General features: G+C 42.2%; 2 protein-coding genes across 4 annotated transcripts in view; one reads left to right on the top strand and one right to left on the bottom strand.

Moving 5' to 3' along the window:
* The window catches only part of shtn1 (shootin 1), a 30,839-nt gene extending 27,623 nt beyond the window's left edge, over window positions 1–3,216 (top strand). For both annotated transcript variants that reach the window (XM_034609092.1, XM_034609093.1), the window contains 3 exons: window positions 542–592; window positions 886–1,006; window positions 1,776–3,216. In XM_034609092.1, coding sequence (XP_034464983.1) covers window positions 542–592; window positions 886–1,006; window positions 1,776–1,807 — 204 coding nt within the window. In that variant the 3' untranslated portion in view covers window positions 1,808–3,216. The remainder of the gene's footprint in view (window positions 1–541; window positions 593–885; window positions 1,007–1,775) is intronic.
* Window positions 3,217–5,956: 2,740 nt separating this feature from the next.
* eno4 (enolase 4) lies at window positions 5,957–19,893 on the bottom strand. Of its 2 annotated transcripts, XM_034609089.1 has the most exons (13): window positions 19,658–19,893; window positions 18,091–18,219; window positions 15,944–16,128; window positions 13,274–13,416; window positions 11,518–11,684; window positions 11,294–11,422; window positions 11,018–11,086; window positions 10,313–10,477; window positions 10,026–10,151; window positions 9,376–9,550; window positions 7,564–7,625; window positions 6,715–6,832; window positions 5,957–6,136 (listed from the first exon to the last, which is right to left on the bottom strand). In XM_034609089.1, exons 1-13 carry the CDS (start codon window positions 19,823–19,825, stop codon window positions 6,045–6,047), a joined length of 1,728 nt encoding a protein of 575 aa, XP_034464980.1. In that variant the 5' UTR covers window positions 19,826–19,893; the 3' UTR covers window positions 5,957–6,044. The 2 variants fall into 2 exon arrangements, with proteins under 2 accessions (XP_034464980.1, XP_034464981.1); XM_034609090.1 differs by lacking the exon at window positions 11,018–11,086.
* Between the last annotated feature and the right edge of the window lie 567 nt (window positions 19,894–20,460).

Genomic DNA, 20,460 nt, shown 5'->3' with positions numbered 1-20,460 from the left:
CGTCACGCAGACAAAGAAAAGACCAAAACCCTCCTAAATAAAGTAGAACACATCCTGCAGACACAGAGACAGTGAAACATAAAACTATTCCATTAATTCCGATAAAGGTAAATAAGTTTTTTTCTTGACAGCCGTCGTGGGCCTGAATGAGTTTCCTGTACACAGTAAATACACAGTACATATTTTGTTCAGTGCTCCTCAATCCATCAGTGTGCAGGAATATCTAAGAGCTTCTTGTTTCGATAAAACACAACATACGGCCAAGACATCTCAGTCTGCGTGTTCCTCCACCACAACAACTCTGCCAAATTAGATAGCATTAGGACCTGCTCTGCCAGGTAATTAGAAATAATGAGGATGGGAAAATTGACGTGACTCAGAATGATTGTGTGTTGACACATTTGCTTCTTGTAGAAAGCAAACGGCCCCGTGCTTACCTACAGTGTCTCGTCTCTGCTGATTGTGGCAAAATAAGTATAATGGGTCAGACTGCTGCTTATTTACCAAACCCGTCTTTTTCCTCCCATTTCCCTTTTGTCAGATGCAGAGGCTGCCCTCTAATTCCGCCATTCAGGAACTTAAAGGAATCATGGTAATGATCAACAATCAAATATCCTCACAGACCTTATTTTACTTGTTGAACTTCAACTGTATTTACTCAGGAGTAGAGAGGTGCATGTGATGTTAAAATAACATAAAATCCAGTAGTCAGATATTTTACTGAAGAAAAAGTTTTACTGCAACACCAGACACACAGGACGAAGTGTCAGACTATGAGAGATGCATCCACCCCAGTTAAAGTCTGGTTTAATAAGATCTACTTCCATCTATACGCTCTGTTCGCTAACCAGGCCTCTGTGTGTATGCTTTGTTCAAACCCTCCAGGGGAATTTCAATAGAGCCTCCCCTCAACCGAAGGCAGCACCTCCGTCAACAAACCCCGACGAGGAGCTGCGGAGGATCCTGCTACGGCGACGGGACGCAGTGGAGTCTCCACCCGACACCAGTAAGTTTCATCTCGTTCACATGAAACTCTCTGAGGTGCATCCACCAGGTCCATTACTGCTCCTCAATCACTGACTGGTTAGTCCATCTGTAGTTTCTGGTCTGAAGTCAAACGGAGCTTTTGGTTTACAGCCAAATATTTAGATCTTGAATTAGGAAAACAAACATATTTATGTATAATACAAACATAAATGGGTATTTTCTCCTTCATTGTTTAATATGTAAAATAAAAGTTTTCATATTAGCACATATCAGCACAAATAAATACTGATACCAACATGATTTTATTTGAGCAAAATTAAAAACACAATGCGGAATATAAGGTTTGAAACGTGCACAACACTTCCCACAAAAAAAGCTAAGATTTATGAGAACGGATGGTGACAGATGGTGAAGGCATGATTTGAAGTTAGATTCTGTGATGATCATGGGTTTAGTTTCACTTCAGTTGAAATGAATATTCATACATTTATATCCACAAAGTGATGAACATGAACAGCTACCTTTAGGTGTTATAGAAAACACAAATTGTTGCACAGATGCCTCAGAGTTTCAGGACATACAAACACAACAAGTCAAATATGAAGCAGTGAGTGAAGTACAATACTGTGTGAACATTGTCAAGTTGATGGTTATCTATAAAGTGAAGTTAGCAGTGAGTAATGTGCATGCACACAGTTTATCTGGTTATTTTTGGCATACATCTCTTCTGTCTTTTGATTAAAAAGAGACAACACTGATTGGGTCAGTGTGTTTGTCTCTTTGTGCAGGTCTCAATTCTACCCCCCCCCCTGCGGTGTGACAGTGCCACCAGGCTGAGGTCGGCCCGGACAAGAGTATCACAGAAATAAAGACTGGATGTGGGTGATGGACGCGATGCAGAATCAATGTCAAGCATTTTATTTTACCGTCTGTTTGGGCTGAGCGATGTTACAATATATAGAAATGACAGATTGCTTTAGATAATGCTCTACTGTCTATCAAGATTTTGGTCATATAGCGCCGCCCTATACAGTCAGTTTCACATTTGAAGTCATGTGACTGTATCAGGAGGAGTCAGTGATACAGTCAGATGGGTTCTAAGTGAAGTTCCACCTCAGAAGGAGACAAACGAGAGCAGACGTGCAGAATGGAGACGGAGGTCAGGTAGCATGTGGACTGAGGGCACAGATGTTTCATTGATTTCCACTGAGGCCGTTAGATTTCATTGAAATGAAGGGCGTGCGTAACAAACCACCTTCTCCGGGTCGGTTCAGCTCTTTTTCTCACACCGAAGGGAAAGCCCAGCTCATTGTTTGCAGTGCGAGGAACAGTGAAGCAGCTTTTTCAGCCTTGAGCTTTTGCCAAAGCAGAATGTGTGCGTGAATGGCTCTGTCTAGACAAGTGTTAACCTTGTAGCCACCTAGTGAGCAATTACAGGCCACAGTGGCAGATTTGGTTTCCTCTGCTCCCCTCACTCACACTTACACCCCTCAGCCTTCTTAGGCCACCATTTTATGTAGGGCCCTGCCTCCTCCCTGCAGCACACAACCTGCTCTGGAGGAGAGAGGACACGCCAGCCCTCGCACATCTCACTTAGATGTTGATCTTTAACCAACCTGCTCAAACCCACATGTCGGTACAGTTACCAGTGAGAAGCATGTGATTCAGCAAGAATGTAGGTTTAGTGGGTTAAAAGATGAACACCTATGCAAAGTTATCACAAGTCATTCATGAGGTATTTGTTCTTTTGTTTATTTGATTCAGCAGAATAGAGATGTCACCCACGTCCAAGGAGCCCCAGCAAGATCTCACTATTAAGTTGTTTCAAAATATTGGTTAAAAAAAGAGCTTTTTGAGCTCAACTTTATTGGCAGGTGATTGTTTCTGTCTTTTAATTGATTCCACAGCTTCATTTCAATCAAGTCACTAGAGAGATGAATTTTACAATTTGAATTTTCGTCTCTTCCTGCTGTGGTGTAAGTGATTTATGGGGATTTCCTGTCATTTCTCTGTGACACTCTGTGTCTCCTACACTTGTTTAATTTCATTTTCTACTTCTTTTATAATCTACAACCTCCCCCTGAAGTCGAACCGGCTCCACTCTCTCTGACAGTCGTGTCTGTATCAGATTTAGCTGCAGTGCATGATGTCCCACTGGGGCTACCTGTGATGGTAATGTAAGAAACTTGAGTTTGATTCCGAGTGAATAAAATTGACCTTGATTTTTTACGATTTTCATTTCTCTAGATTCTGTTGCACACGTTTAATAAAGTCTCCTCAGCATTGCAGCAGGAGAGGAGAAGGCGTCACCACTGTCGGTTTAGCAACAGTGTTGGAGTGACTTCCCAGTGGATTTCACCTCTAAGCCTCCGTGATTAGAGGCCGTGAGTCAGGTAACGAGCCGAGGATCCGCCTTTGCCCTTTCAAAGTCACAGTGAATGCTGGCGATTTAACCACAATGCTGGGCCGCTCTCATCTCGTTTTGTTTCACCTCAGCACCTGTCGAGATTTCCCAGACACCTCCTCGAGTGAGGGGCTGAAACCTGAGAGCTGTGAGCGGCGGCCAGCATCCGTCACTCTGTGTGCTGCTCTTAATTAAAGCTTTAGGCTTCATTTAGCACTGAGGTGCAATTTCCAGCTCCCGGTTCCCCTTTAACAGAGCATGGAGGAAATGCCATTGTGGCTCTAACAGGATTCATCAGCAGCGCTGTTCAAAGATGCTAACTTTATTTAAACGCAGATTTAGTCACAACAGTAGGAACAGGAAATGGCGTGTGAAGGGATTAAACTAATCCCCTGTGCACAGAGCATATGTGGCTTTGCGTCCTCCTGTTTTGTCGTGAGAGAAGTAGCACGAGGATGTGTGAATTTTCTTCGATGACATGTTGGAGGATAAAGTGTCAGTGCTTCAGTAGGAGTAGAATGAAGAAAGAAGAGAAGGCCTTCCTATTGATTTGTCTCTCCTCATATCCTCCATATCCAATGAGGTTCTTCTTGTCGAGGCCATCGTGGCATAACTCAATAGTATGGCAACATACAATGTCTGTTTGAATCCTAGGAGGAGGGATGGGAGTGTGCCTCTTCCCTCGGCAAGAAACAAAGTCAATGAGCGGCTCAATTCCTTCCTCCACCATCTGCTCCAGCTGCCGGACATGTTGACGGTGACTGACAGACGATGCGCTCGCTGCCGATCGAGGCAAAACATGTAATTACACGAACCATGCTGTGTCCTTTTCTTCCCCAGCGTCTTCTTCGCCACCGCAACCTATTGTCAGCGTCTTTTCTGTCATCATCGGGCCGATACAATATGATGTTTTGTTGTTTTTGTATTTTGGTCCCTTCGGGGACCAGCAATTAGGGAGGTCCTTTTAGTGTGTCTGGGAAACACTTAATTTGACCTATTTTGTTAGTCATTTCATTTATTTTCCCAAACACAGTAATTGCCTTGCCAGGGAGCCTCTGTTGAGACGCTGCTGTGCGCCCGGCCTCAGTCTGTGTCTGCACGTTTCATTGATTAGAGGTTGTCTTCACTCACACACTTTTACAGCAGTGCGGAGTGTAAGCTGCCGGCAAATCGAGAAACCAATTCAATGAAATACAATGTGTAATTTCTTTTTTCATGAAAATTATAGAAGACGAAGCGATTGAATTGAATTACCTCGACATAATCAAAATATAAGATGTGATGACTAAAATGAAGCACGTCTTTTAAAGAACATTTTCTTTCTTTACATCCTCAGTCTATATTTTCACTTCCAGCAGAAACAAGCTCAGCAGGACTGTTGTATAGTGAGCAGGGCTATGGTCTGTTTAATATGAACCGCGAGGATAACTGACTTGGCCGACACGTGGATGCAGACGTAGTGTGGCCTGTACGCATAGCACCGAGGAAGCTCCTACATACAAGCGCCTTTTTTGTCTGTGCAGAGCCGTAGCTCCTCTGCTGTTTTTACACACTGACAGAATCGTTTCCTCCACAAGCCAATGAGCTGCGAGAGGGGCTCGTCCACGGTGTTGACCAGCAGCGAAGGGGCCTTTCTGTGTGTGACTGTCACTCACTTAAGTCCCTTATGAATGAGCACGATGGGTGACCCTGACTTGTAGAGTTTAAAAATGATAAAATTCATCTGAATCATTGGAGTGTTTTCAATTTCACATTTAATCTAGATCGTAGGTCCCAACGCAGGGGCAGGACTCGGGACCCTCCCCTCAGAGGGACAGCGACACCATTAACAGAAGAGGAAATCAGAAAAAGACCTAAACATCTCAAACTTTTTTTTTCTCGTGATTTGAGCAATTTGACTTCGGCTGCTCTCGGAATAAAACAATCTGAAACGTTAAGAATCACTTTGCTTGCTCTGATTACGGATGTATACAGACATAGGTGGACTTCTTTTAATGGCTCATCAGTCAATAATGTCGGGGGTCTGATTCAGAGGACAACGGCACGCTTACTCAAATTAAATGTTCAAAATATACACAAATATTTTAGTAATATTAATATTTAGGATTTACTTTTTTTTCCTTACAGTAATACAAAATAAAAAAAATTTTAGGGAAAAAAATGTAATGAAAAGATTCAAACATTATTCATTAAAAAAACATGCTTAAAATTAAAGTGGTGAAATGAAATGATGAGCTCCATCAGTGGCTCTCTCCTGTCTCCATTGTAGTGAATAGTGAAGGCTCGTGTGTTGTGGCTGCTGAGTGCTGCTATATTTGGATGTGTTTATGGAGATGGTTGATTGTGACCTGAAAGCAGACCTGTTTGTGGAAGGAGCTGCAGTCTACAGTGGCTCAAACCTGAAGTGGTGACGAGATGTTTAGGGGTTTTAAAAGCCGCTTTGTTGAAGGTTGCGTTTGCCCTCTCAGTCTGTCTCTGAATAGCCTCGTTTTGATTTAAAGAGAATAGTAACACTATAACTGATGCACTTAATCATGTTTATTAGAAGTGAAATCCTGACCTGTGACCCAGTGATCACAGCAGAATTGGGTGATGAAAGTTAAATATAATGTGGTGGGTTTATCAGTCGTGTTCTCCTGCGAGCTGTGTTGCCTCAGGCCTCCTCTGACAGAGCTCTGCCCGCAGCAGTGGACTCCTTCTGTGGTTTTCCAGCAAACAGTGGAGGGGGGTGCTTCTCCTTGGAGACTGACAAGACAAAATAATGAAATGAAGTGAGAGGACAAAAGGAGGAACACAGATGCTTCACATAACGGGACTGAAATCATGTCCCCGCTGCTGCAGCTGAAGCACACTGAGTCTCTTTCTGCACCTCGGCCCACTCCGGGCTGCAGCACGTCATTTCAACACAAACAACAAACAGCAGCAAACAGGATAAATACAGTTGTTTTTTTGATCAGAGCTGGATACACACATGTAGTCTTCTCTCATTAACTCTCCGCTGCTCCTGCCTGCATCTATCATTTGGAAATGATGACTGGGAAAGTATTTGTCCCAGTGTGTAATTAGGCAGCCAATTAACAGATCCAAGGTAGGGCTTTTCATTCTCCCACACATACACACACACACAAATACACGTTTGTATGATTCCTCACACATTTCCTTTTACACACACGCACACGCACACACACACGCACACACACACACACACACACACACAGAGAGAGAGATATGTGCTCTCTCTCTCTCTCTCTCTTTGTCTGGTCTCCTTTTTCTCTGTCCAGCTAAAAAAAAAGAACGATGAGGGAGGAGCATAGAAAACCCACCCAGGATTCCTTGTTGGTCCAGTTCTTCCTCTATACAAACCAGCCGGTTGTATTTAGTCATCCTCTCAGCACCGCTCAGACCTCCCAGTTTGACATAGTCCAGCCCCAGACCCACAGCCTGAGGGAGGAGAAGAGCAGCACACTGCGAGACGGAAACCGCTGTGACGCACACTGAATAGATGCTCACAAAAAAGCTTTACTGATTACAACTGTGACACAACATCTTGTTTTTTACTTGATGAAGACACAAAACAGGACAAAACTAAATGTTGTCGTTGTCATCAAGTGTTTTTTTCCTGAACATGCCAGTGAGTCTGTGTCCCGTCACCAGGTGTGAATCCAGAGCCGTTGTGATGTGGTAGAACAGATTGACAGCGTGAATGTGCAGCTCAACATGGAGCAGAATCTCAGAGTGGTGCTCACAGAGAGCACTGTCCACATGTATACATATGTACATGTGCATGCAAATGCAATTGCTGGATGATGGTTGATCCTGGTTTTGCTCAACTGTTCAACAACTGGTCTGTGTCTGTTTGCTGCTGAGCAGGTGTCATGGAAAGTGTGTTTTTAAACATTTTCTGAAAATAGCTGGTGTGGCATTATGAGAGCAGTGAGAGTGAAAACAGGACAGTTAATACGAATAAAATATTAATATTAATATATTACTGTATCATTATATTAATATAATATAAACCTTTACAAAGCAGAGAGCTGCACATTCAGGTGTTTCAATGGTTCTCACACTGTCAACATTGTTCTCATATTTTAAGTCAATACATTATTATTATTATTATTATTGTTGTGCGTGTATGTGTGTGTGTGTGACACAAAATAAAAGAATAAACTCACTATATCTGATAAGGAGTCGTAGGTGCAGGGCTCATTGCATGTTGTTCCCATCAACACTGAACCTGCAGGGCAACAGGTGAAGACACACACACACACACACAAATGCAATTAGAATTGATAACAATCCACCAGAGACGCAATGTTTCACATGTGGAAAAGATGAATGATTTTGAAATGAAGAACCTGTGGAGACTCAGCCACTGAAGTCCTGCTTTATCTGCTTCATTCACATGTCGCTATCAGCAACTCAGCTTCCAGTTAACAAGTAATGTCCAATCATATTTAGTCATTCTAACAGGACACTGTTACTCTGCTGATGGCATCAAGCTGGCATCAAGCCCCCCCCCCCCCCCCCCACCAAGCCAACCCCGTCCTTATGGTATTTTTGATAAATCCTCCCTTGATATGTTTATTTGATTTGTTCCCCCAAACACAATCAGCTTTGCTGTTCTGATTCTGTGAGAGCTCCCTCAATCAAAACAACCCATGTCCCTGATCTAGAGTTTGCCTGTGTGGTGAGTGAGAACTAGGGCAGTAACAAAACACTGCACAATATTCTAGTGGAACCATGAGTGTGTGGGATAAGCAGGTGGACTGCTGCTGGCCTCACCAGCAAGGCCTGGGACCCTAACCCTGAACTGCACTGAGGTCGCTGCCTGGGACTGGGACACTTTGACACTTTGACTTCCCATGGCAAATAACGGACTCTATGACTGTACATATTGCACAATTCCTCCCCTGGTTCTTATAGTACTTATTTTTTTAATAATATTTTCTATATTTATACTTGCACCAACACACCACAGCAAATTCCTTGTATGTGTAAACCTGCTTGGCAACAAAACCTGATTCGGATTCTGATGATGTCTCCATAAACCCATGGAAAACACTGCATGTGAGGAAATTCAAGGTTCAGCCAAGAAGAGGGTACATTAAGTAATCTATTACATTCATGGCAGTTTTAAAATTGCCAATCAGACAAAGCCTCCACTGGGTTAGATTACGTTTGTTATAAGTATCCAGTATTCACATGTGCCTATAGAATATATAAGTGCCTTTTCCTTGAGAGGATTATACCTAAGCAGCTCAGGTATGGCTTCAACAGAAATTCCCATCAAGTAATTAAAACGATTGCAGTGATAACATACAGCATAAAGCATAACCCAGACTGACAGTGGATCTCTGAGCTCCAGACCTGCGAGGATACACAGCAAAATGATCATCAATCCACACAGAATTCAAACATGCACTGAATTAAGTTATGTCTGTAATAAGTGAAGGCAGGACAGCGTTGGGGATGTGAAGGAAGTTAAACACCAGGAAGCAGAAGGGTTCTGTCTCTTTATATAGACCACCTGGTTGTTCTGAGGACTTTGATGGGGGACCTGGTTTTCTGATTGTAAGGCTGCATTCCTTTCACACACATCTAACAAAAGGAAACATGCAACCTAAATGTGAAATATTACTAATTACATTTGACTTAACGTGAATTTATCATATATATATATATACACACATTTTAATAATGCTCTGTGTTGCATGTGTATTAGCTGATGTTTTATGGCACATGTACCTGCTCTGGTGATGGTAAGGGAAAGCTTGAAACAGCAGATGTGCCCGTCTTTGTTCCACTTCCATGACTCTTATATGTTATAAGAGCAGAGTTGGAAATTCAAAGAATTCTCTTTCTTGTATTATTCTATTGTGGTTGTTGAGTTCAATAGTATTTGACTCATTTACAGCTGAGTACTATCTTCCCCTTGAGAAGTGGTTCTGCAGATTTTCTCTGCCACACCTGAGTGGATGTGTTACCTTGGCGCTCTGATGCGATGCAGATCAAATCACTGACTGTCGTCTCGTGAACGTGTTTTAAGATGCGGCCGCTGACTCCCGGAGGGGGCGGGGCCTTTGACTCATTACTGATGTCCAAGAGCAGCGCACACGTGTCTCCGATCAGGTTGTTCAGCTTCTCCCACTGCTCTTTGTCCTTACAGGGCACAAGAACAAGGATGGACATTTGAGTGAAGTGAGCTGGGTGTACAAATCATCATACACATACACACAGAGACAACATTAACACCAGTCAAGAAAATAAACCTAAATACTGAGAGTTCCATTGGGTCTACATAGAGCCCTTGTTATGATAATGGTAATTCATGAAAGTGTGATTTAAGCTGAAAAGACAAAAAATGTGATTGTGACACTGATAAGATCAGATGTGGTGTTAAATGTCCTTTTCAAAGTAAACCGGGGAGTACCTTACAAAGGAGGAACTGCAAGTAAATAAAGCAGCAGATGCCCTAAAACTAACCTGTCACATGTCAACGGCTCGCTGTGATGTTAACTCCTGGTTGCAAACTAGTTTTCATCGTACTACAGCCATGCCAGAAGAAACTTCACCATCAATTTGATTGAAATCAAATAATACAATGGATGAAACAATGATGAGATAACAAACTTACCTCTGTCCTAAATGGATTGATGAAGGCTACCACTGCTGGATATTTCTTGTTGAGGGACTGGTACACGTCCACTAATTCATCTGGAGACTTCAAAACTCCAGTGGAAATTTCATACCTTCCTTTAGACTGACATGAAGAGTGGAGAAAAGAAATATCATTTCCTCCATTGCTGGTTCTCTCTCTATCTGCAGTAATTATACTATCCTGGATTTATATGTGACCTGAGATCTTTGGCTGTATGCACATAGACATGATGATGCACATGAAGCCGGTGACATTCAACTTACATAGTCAATTAGCTCACGGGCGGCACAGTTCACTGCTAAATGGATCTCTGTTCCCAGTTTCAGTCCGAGGCTAGCGCAGGCTTCAGTGATGAGGTCCAGAGGCTGCTCAGGTCTCTCGAAGCTCACACCCGGCGCTCCACTGTCATGCAGAATAGACTGAACGACCTTGGAGAAGATACACATGGTTCACCAAGTCAACATTTATGCATTGTACTTTTACACATCTGTAATAAATAAATTAACCTAGAGTGCTCGTTACATCATCTGTTAGAAAATGGCTTGGCTGAAGCTGCATGTGAATGACAATAGACTGTTTATTCATAGGTTTGAAAGAAACGGTTGTCATTTCAAGGTTATTAAAAGTGGGGTGAAGTCCTCTGCACTGTGTTGTGAATATCGGTGCCAGGGGTCGCTGAACAATGGAGAAGATAAATCTGTGTATATAGTACAAATGCTGCGTGAAAGAAAAGGCAGATAGAAGTATTGAATGTTTTAATAAGCATTTCCAGGCCTGCATACCTGAGTTAATTTGAACATTAGCCATGGAAATCACTTAGAAATAACCTTCTTTGTGTATATCTTTTAGGAACGCTCCATCACAGAAAGTTTTGAGTCCTGCCTCCAGCTTTTTTCATTCTCTGCATCATAAAGCCTGTGTGAACTCAGTTGCAATTCTCACAGTGAATCAATAGCAATGTCCCTCACCCCGGCTTTTGCTGAAGTGTTCATTATTCTCATCATCTCCTTCTGTAACTCAAGGGTCATTGTGATGATCTGGGGAGCAAGTTTACAGTTCAGTGCATTTTATTAATGCTCAAGAGAAAACTGAATGTAGCCTCACTAAATATATACCATGTCATAGCATGAACAAAGAAAGAGACAACTTTATACAGCTGAGTCTATACCAACAGCCATCACTTAGAGGGAGTGGGCCGAAGACAGAACATGGCACAGCTGCACTGAGTGTCGAGTGGTGAGCACCTGTTTGACTCGTTGTCCTGCTTTGGGGATCAGGATGACTTCCTCCAGTAAACTCAGTTTTCCAGGAGAAGCCTTCCCACAGCTCAGCAAGGTAACCAGAGCGATGGGGATATGAAACTGTGCAGGAGTCTGAATGAAATATGTTAAGACACATGTTGCTCCCAATATGTTTGTGTATGTATTGTTTGCATAAATACGCATGTTTGTGCTGTTTGTGATCTAACCTCTCGGGCCTTTAGAGCGGCTATGTACTTGTAGAGAGGGATGCCCTGTAACTGAGCCCCAGTTCTGGCAACAGCCAGAGACACTGACCCTATGGCCATGCTTCCAGGCAGAACTGGTTCTGGTGGCTCAGCTGGAGGGAACGGCTTCTCTGCACTGTTCTTTTTACCTGAAAGTCAGATGCGGGGGGGGGGGGGGGGCTTAAATGAAACACAGAAACTCAGGCACATTCAAAAACCAGAGCAAACCAGAAACCACAGTGACTATGTCTTCCCAAGGTTTGTCAAGAAATGGACTGTTGACACAAGGCAGGTTGACTCCATGGACTCATGATGTTGACTCCAGACTGTGACTCTACACCTGCAGCCTCATCAGAAATCCACAGTCATCAGACCAGGCCACATGTTTCAGTCTTCAACTGTCCAGTGTTGGTGAGTCGGTGTCACTGCAGCCTCACATTTCTGTTCCTGGCTGACAGGAGTGGAACCTGACGTGGGCTCAAGGTTGTTGTTCATTCTGATGCTTCTCTGTTCTCCTCAGTTGTAAAGAGTGGTTATCTGAGTTACTGTCGTCTTTCTGTCAGTCTGACCATTGTCCTCTGACATGTCTCATCAACACTCAACTGCTGCTCACTGGATGCTTGTTTTTCTCTCCATTCAGAGTAAAAACTTCAGAGACTGTTGAGTGTGAACTAATCGGAAGTTTCAGGAATACTTAGCTGAAGTCACTGAATTGTGTCCATTCTGATATCTGATGTGAACATTAACTGAAGCTCCTGAGGTTTATCTGGTGTCTATAACAGTGATCAAAGAACAAATTCATGAATGCAAAACCTGACGCAGCTGATGAGACAGTAGCAACAAGGTTACATATTCAATTGGTCGCTGCACCAAGACTCTTTGCTCATAATAAAATGTTATCCTTCTGTGTTATCTCTCAACAGGATGTTTATTCCCAAAGTTTAAAAATTGGGATCTTAGAGACAGTTTTTTTAGGCCAAATTAAAAACTTGAATCTCTATGAACTCTCACAAACATGCTGTCATTCCCTGCAGATACAGAACAATCCTTTTAGATCTTTGAAAAATGCAAATTACAGAGGGCTTTTACTATGTAAATCGGCTTCAGTAGAATAGTGTTGCGACAATTAGTTTGCATGCTTGTCCAGTCTATTGATATGATTAGGTCCCCTTTATTTACATGAAATAAGATCAGTGAGGGGCAGGGTAGAGAGGACGAAGGTTCACCACAGAGATCAAAGTGGATATATTGTTCTCTAAGACAGTATATTGATCATTTAGGCATAAACCATCACCAGTAAGGTGCTGGCCTCGATACAGAAAATTACTTTTGAAATGTGAAACTATATTTTTAAACAACTAAACACAACATTATGCTGTAACTGATTTCTGATGCAATCAAACATCAAGGTCTCCCACTGTACTGAAGCTTGACTTTTGTCCCGCGGTTGTCAATGTAAATGTAAATGTAAAAGTAAAAGGGTCATTGTCATCCATGGCTTAGGCAAGATATTAAACATGATTTTCAGCAGAGTAATATAAAGTGCAACATGAATTACTTCAACAACAGAGTACAGATAGAAAGTCTACAGGATAGAGGATCCCTTTCAGAGGAAAACACGCAAGCTTGATTAGGTTAAGTAAATGGCTGCTGGTGCATGATTGAGGAACTGGAGAAATCATTGATCAATGATTTTAATTCTTCCGCTGTACCATCTCACAACTAGTAAGCTCCCTACCTTTATCGGGACTCTTTTTGTCTTTAGTCTTTGAAGGCGTTTCAGAAGGAAGCACCACCTCAGACTCACTGGGTGAAGGAATCATCTCCTTTTCCCTGTCGCGGATCTCTTTCTCCTCCAGGTAGCGCGCCATGAAGAAGTTGCTGTGCCAAATTACAGAAGACAAAGTTATATTTTGGGCCACATGAACAAGCTTGAAAAGATGGCAGATCTGTTCATGAAGCACAACAAAATAACACACCAAATACATTTGCTCCAGAATACTTGTGGCACCTACATGTATGTCACCTGCGTGGAACACAGGTGATCTCATCTGATGTTCTCAGGTCAACCTCACTCACTCACAATAACTAAGGAGATCACACAAGGTCTGTTATCAATTACAATCTAGGTCAACAATTGAATTACTCCAGCTCGGAATCATAATATCCATTTTTATGCAGCTGACACAGTCATGCATGTACATGGCTCTTCAACTGAAGCCATGTCCACATTACACATCTCATTTATACGCCGTGGAGGTAACTGGCCAAGTATTCCAGATGCCCCTATTCCCAGCCATGCTTTCCTGCTCTTCCTGGCAGATCTCAAGGTGTTCCCAGGCCAGATGGGATATGTAATCCCATCAAGTTTTGGGTCTATCCCAGGGTCTCCCCCAAGTTGGGCCTGCCAGGTAAACCTCCGAAGGTAGGCACCCAGGAGGCATCCTGATCCGATAACTGAAGCACCTGACCTGTCACCTTACCACGTGAAGGAGCAGTGATTCTACTCAGAGCTCTCTCTAGATCTCTGAACTCCTCGCCCTATCTCTAAGGCTTAGTCCAGAAATCCGATGGGGGAAACTCATAACGGCCACTTGCATTCACAATGTTTATTTCCTAAATGTATAATCATTCAATCAATTGTTTGTGTGTTTGTTGGTTTGAATCCAGCATCACTGTTCTATCAGGAACAGCAGAGTGGTATGAACCATCATGTCTGTGCATGGCCATGAAGATATCTTGAACGCTCATGCCACTCGATCCACTAGCAACAACAAGAGAACTACATACTATATTTTTTTTATTTTTTCAGTACTGGAGCTACCACACTACACCATAAACGGAACCTTGATGAATAATAACTGCTGTTCATCAGAGAAGTCCTCCGCGGTGAAATGCTGCCAGGTTACTTCTTCAAAAACCCACCAGCAAATACTGAACGTGGAAACAAACAGACAAAACTGAGCATCTCTGTGTGTGACTGTTCTGTTGTGTGTCCTATCTCTGTATTACTGCTCTTGTTAAAAGAGATCTTGGTCTCACGGAAATTTCCTGATTAAACGAAGGTTATACAACCTTGTGAGGCAACTGGAAAATCCATCTTTCCAGGCTCCAAATGATTTGCTTGTGTTTGAAACCAATCGGTGTCCTGTGAGAGAGGAGCTACTGGCAGCTATGGGCAGGTCTTGGGTGTGACACTAGCAAGAATCAATTGTTCGTCAACAATAATGACGGCTCCCTAAAGAGTTAAGTATCGATGCTGCTTTAGCATCAGATGCATCAGAACTTGAGTGTTTCTTCATTAAAATAAGAGCAAAGAATAACACTGAAGGCTTTCCTTTGACAAAAACATGTTTTCATTCTCCTTCTGACTGACTTCAGCAACCGTGATAGATGTGATTGACAGACGGTTCATCCAATCACCCGCCTAGTCTTTTTTGAAAGTGCCTACCCTTTGCTAAACAGATTCCTGCCCACATGACTCTGTGTCACAAACCATGTGATGTGTCAGGTTAAAGATTATATACACATACGTGTACATATTTCTATGTAACATATACAGAACCATTTCATAAAACTGCAGCATTAATCCGGATCCCTGTGCTTGAATCAAAACTAGATGGTTGTAGAGCTCATGTAGGTGTCAGTTTGGTCCTACTCATAGAATACCCAATAAATGCAATGTTTTCCCCACTAGGATTAATAAAGTACTCTATCTAAGATAATAAAGTACAACTCTTTCTATCTAAAAGTATTAGAGTATACAACAAATGGAAGATGTGATATACTTGAAATGTCTCCACTCTTTGTGATTCAAAATTTGAATCTATTATGGCATTGTTCACACCAACCCCCAAGGTAACTCATCAAGCTTTTCTATTGGGTCTTGAGACACAAGGGGAGCTCAATACATAATGATGATTTGATGTGGCTGCAAGTGCAAAGCATTAACTTCTGCGTGACCCCATTCCAGGATGTCAACACAAGGCACATGTGACCCCGTTGGATCTTAATGCACTAAAAAGGCAAACTTTTATATTAATGTGTATTTGTCTTCCTTGTAGTTTATGATCTTAATGAGTGAATTACACAATATTGTGACAAACTATTAGTTGGACAATCTATGTTCAAGAAATCTAATGGTTAGGTTTCTAGTTGAGTTTTTTGTGACGCGACAATGGAAACTCAAAGTTTCATCAGGGAAGAGACCTGAAACCAGGGAAGTATTTTCCCATCATGCTTTTTTTTCCTGTACGTCAATGATGATAGTTTTTGACATGAACAGTAGAAATCTTTGTTAAAAATGCTAAATTTAATCTGTGGACTATCTAGAGATGGTTGAAAAACCAAAGTTCTATTTTTAATATCTGAACCTCCAGAAAAGCAGGGTAACTCAGTTGAGCAGTACCTGAGTGCCTGATCAACTTCTGATTGGTCACAGGGGTTCTGGCCCTGCAGCATATTGTTGAAAGGTTCATTGACCCACTGGACGGCAGTCATCACATGGTCAGCCCTCTCCTGACACTTTGCCTTCCAGTCCTCAGATGTCTCTTCAGGTCCAAAGTGGCTGGAGACAGCAGCTGAGCACATGCTCTGAACAAGAAGAGAAGAAAGAGCCTTATGAATTACATCCTCTCAACCTCCACACACCAACACTACACTCACTTGTGATCCAGAAATGAATATTAATACTGCAAAATAAACCTGGAACTGAATTAATGTGAATTATCTGAAACCCACTACACGTTTCTGACGATCAATGTGTTTATTCCCACAAGCACATGAGCATCCAGGCAGTGGTCTTTGTGTCTCTCAGTTCCTCTTTTTTCTCTCCCCTGTCCTGTCCTTTCATTAAGGCTCTGCTGGACCATTGGACGTCCTGGGAACTTGGCGGATCTTTGTCCTCCATAAGTCCCAGGCTCAATCGTTAACCCCCCCCCCCCCCCCCCCCCCCCACCCCACCCCACCCCACCCCCAACACCTTCTGTGTTCTTCTCCTAGCTGTGTTAATAATGTGCTTGGTTTTGCCTCTTGTGTGTTTGTGTATTCTGTCCTCGGTCCAGGTCTTCATAGTGGACAGGAGGTCATGTGGCTCTTCTGTTGGCAGAACCTGGAACTGTCTCAACCTCCTATTCTTCATTCATGCTTACAATTTGATATGTTCTTCTGGTCCTTAGACACATCTATTGCATTGCATGTCTTTCCATCCTTGAATTAAAGGTTTGTAGGGGGAGTTGTTTTCCTGTCAGCCATATGCTCTACAGATTCTCAAAGCCCCTTGAGGCCAATTTGTGATTGGTGATATTAGGCTTTATAAATAAAGTTTAACATGACTTGTACTGACACAGTCACCGCCACCTGACATGGATCCAGCAGTTTGGTTAGAAGAGGCGTATCTATCTATATGCTATCTCCTCCCCATCTATCATCATTCACAACACCCCCCCCCCACTCTCCACAGCCTCTTCTTAGGGCACAACTGTTCATGCTGACGACTGACAGTGGACCTCTCCATGATGCCAGAGAGCAGCTAATGTAGGTTCTGTTTACTTCATAACAAAAAGCTTAATTCTTTGTTGAAGAAAAATGATTAAAACAGCACCTCTTGTGTGTTTAGGTTGTAGTGGATTGACTCTTATTGTATTCTGCTCATAATTTCTGTTAACAACCCAAATATTTTTGTCATGCAAAATGAAATGCAACACAAACTCACAAGAAAGTCTTAAAAATGGTAATTGCTCAAAGGGCTCTAAATCTGGTGGGATCTGACACGGTCTTAGCATTGTCTTAAGACCTTTAAGATAATATATTGTGGTCTGTCTTTAATGGTTTACAATGGATCAATATCAACTTACTCATCTCCCTCAGAGCTTAAAAACATCTATCAGATAAACTCACATCAGGTCAGCTTGAGATAACAAGCTTTCTTTAGATTGCCATCTTATTTCTGTTGTCCAATCTTGCTTCCTTTTTATCATGACATTTCAAAACATTAGGTTTTATCTATCGTGACTCTGGTGTTTAAATATTACTGGCCGACAGCTCCTGACAGTGACATTATAGCTTTAAGGAACACTGTCTGGTAAAAGCATGTATGCCGCTGGGCACATTGGCTAAGCCCCCCCATCTGTGCCCTCTGTGACCTCACTGTGATGTCAGTGTCACATCTCATCTTTCTGCCTCCTGTGATACTGTAAAAAAACTGAAAAGACAGGGGTCAAGGGTCATGCCCTGTTTTTGATTGCTACCTTCTTCCCTCACTTCTTGCTTCCAGCTGCCTGGTCACATCAGCACCTCCTGCATGTTTGATGAGGCCCCTCAGTGTCACTTCAAACCATCAGCACATCACTAATGAATCTCATCTCCTTTGTTTAATCTCTATTGGTTCCCTCCTCATGCTGAATGAGTACACTGAACTGAATATCCAGAATCTGGCACATGAGCATTAGATCGTCAGTCAGGGATGTTTAAACAAATATCATTTCAACAGTTCATCTGCGGATATTACATTAATCTAGAGCTTGACTAATCTGTAGCCAAAAGGCTGAGTTTTACCTTCTCCATGTTGCGGACGATGCAGAAGACCTCCACCTCAATAGACAGTTGTCCTCTTGTATCATAAACTTCCCGTCCCTTCAGCCTGTTTATCCTTGGTGGTGTAGAAAGGTTTGTGAAGTAATTTGCCTAAAGTGATGAAAACGACATTTTTAACTTCCACATTGGGGGGAGTGGAACCCACATTCTGCCTTCAATTACTTTAGCTCCTGTAATTAGTCAAGAAGAAAATCTTTGCACACAAAGTGGACACTGTGGCATCATTGTCCTGGTGGTTATGATTAAATATACAACAATGTGGTGGATGATTTGTTTTGTTTTGAGAAAATTCAAGACTGTCCCAACAAATACAATGCTAGGGGAGTTACAGAGTTTAACTGGGTGTTGTCAGAGATGACTATGAATCTTTAAATGTATCACAAAAAAACTAAAAGGTTTTTCATCATTCACAAGTTTTGAGGTTTCTACATCTACAATGTCTAAAAGGTGTGATCTGTATCGAGTTTTGCGACTAACTCAAACAAAGTTACAGAGAGGTATTTTCCTAATCAGAATCTGTTTTAGTAACAAGGAAGTTCTTTCTCTTTTGGCACATAAACACTGTGGTAGCCTAATCAGTGAGGTAACCAGTGCAAAAAACTGTTCAGAAGGAAAAACCACACTAGCTTAGAAAGATGGAGAGGGGCAGCTCACATAGCTGTCAGTCCTTCCACATTTTAACTTTACTCTCGACATACTGACTTTATTGACTAAACAAAACAATATCATCGTTTGATTTCGTTCTTTCACTGATTAACTTTGACTTCTTTCTATACATTTTAACTTTATACTTTCTTTCCAACCTCCATGAAATAGAAAACAATCTTCCACCTAAATGTCCTCTAGAGCCGTGTATACGTTCCCACGCACACACCGCACAAGCTCTCGCCCAAGGGCACGCGGTAGCATCGCTACTTCCTGTAGCGGACATTTAGGCTAAAAACCTGGTGTACATGACACCTTTTCTAGTTGGATTTGAACGTCGGTGCTTAAGGACACTCGGATGAAACCACAGGAGCATTGAGGCATTTTGTGTTTTTTTAACATTTGAAGATAATCAAGATAATGAGTCAACTTTCATTTTTCGGTGAACTGTCCCTTAAAAGCTTTTGTTTGACCTTCATCTGGGCACAGATGTACAGTGCTGCCGTAGTGTTGTATTTGTTTGAGTACTGACATTCATTTTCAGCCCAGATGACGTTAATACGAATACTTTCGAATAATTTGTTTTATTTACTTTCCTTTTCTTAGTGGGTCTGGAACTCGCGCATGTGTATGTCTAAAGGGGCGGGGACAAGGGCGGGCAAAGGGGCTCTCCAGCGCCCCCTGTGAAACCTCAAAGTAGCTAAAGTAAAAGTAAGTCCTGTATTAGAAATTGTCTGATACCGTTAGAATATTGCTGTGGATCTGCTGGAACTGCTTCCGGTTAATTTGAGCTCTCTTTAATGGAAGAAAAAAACACACAAACACGCAGAGTTTTAACCACAGAGGTTAGATGAGCTGTGTGATTAGCATTAGCAGCTCATACCAGGTAACCGTGGAGGTCTGCGGGCTTGTGGAGGAACAGCTCGTTCAGAGCTCGCTCTATCTGCTCCGGGACTCTGTTGAGCCTGTAAAACTCGGCCGCTGCCACCTTGGTTTCGTACGCATCCTGCTCGTGTTTACACAGACGGCTGATGAAGCGCGGGTAAGACATCGCTCGTGTTCGCAGTAAGGACAAGCTCAAACCGTGGCAGCGGTAGCTCGTAGAGGCACTTCCGGTGTCCACAGAGACCACAGTGTGTAGAGGCAGCGGCCTTTGTTGTCACACTGTGGAAATACCTCAAAGGAACGACATTTTAGTAACAGTAGGACCAGGCACACTCTCCATTTATATGTATCCACTCTAGGCTGAATTAATATATTCAATTCCAATTGCATATAAACCATTTACAGTTTTATTTACTATCATGAGTTGACTTTGGCCCAGATGTTTACCTTATGACGGGATCTCATAGTCATTCTCCAAGGACTCTTAGTTAAACACACTAACATCCATAAGAACATTTAAAATAGACTTATTGCGAGTCCTTCCACATCAACATATTTTTTATGAACTTATATGGTGTAAAAGCATCAGTGCATATACCAGACCAATGACGGACTTTTTAGCCAAGTTTTATTCCCATGTCTTTGGTACTTATGTGAATTCAGTTAACTGACAATGACTCCAGTGACATCAATATTGATGTAGACTGGCTTAACCTGTTGAAATAAAGTGAAGTGTACTGATATTGAAGCAAACTGTTATTTTCCTGGCTATAACGAGTCATTTCAAGTACATCTCCACCA

This window comes from Hippoglossus hippoglossus, chromosome 15 (genome assembly GCF_009819705.1).
Source record: "Hippoglossus hippoglossus isolate fHipHip1 chromosome 15, fHipHip1.pri, whole genome shotgun sequence".
NCBI lineage: Eukaryota > Metazoa > Chordata > Actinopteri > Pleuronectiformes > Pleuronectidae > Hippoglossus > Hippoglossus hippoglossus.
This window is presented reverse-complemented; position numbering and strand designations above follow the sequence as displayed.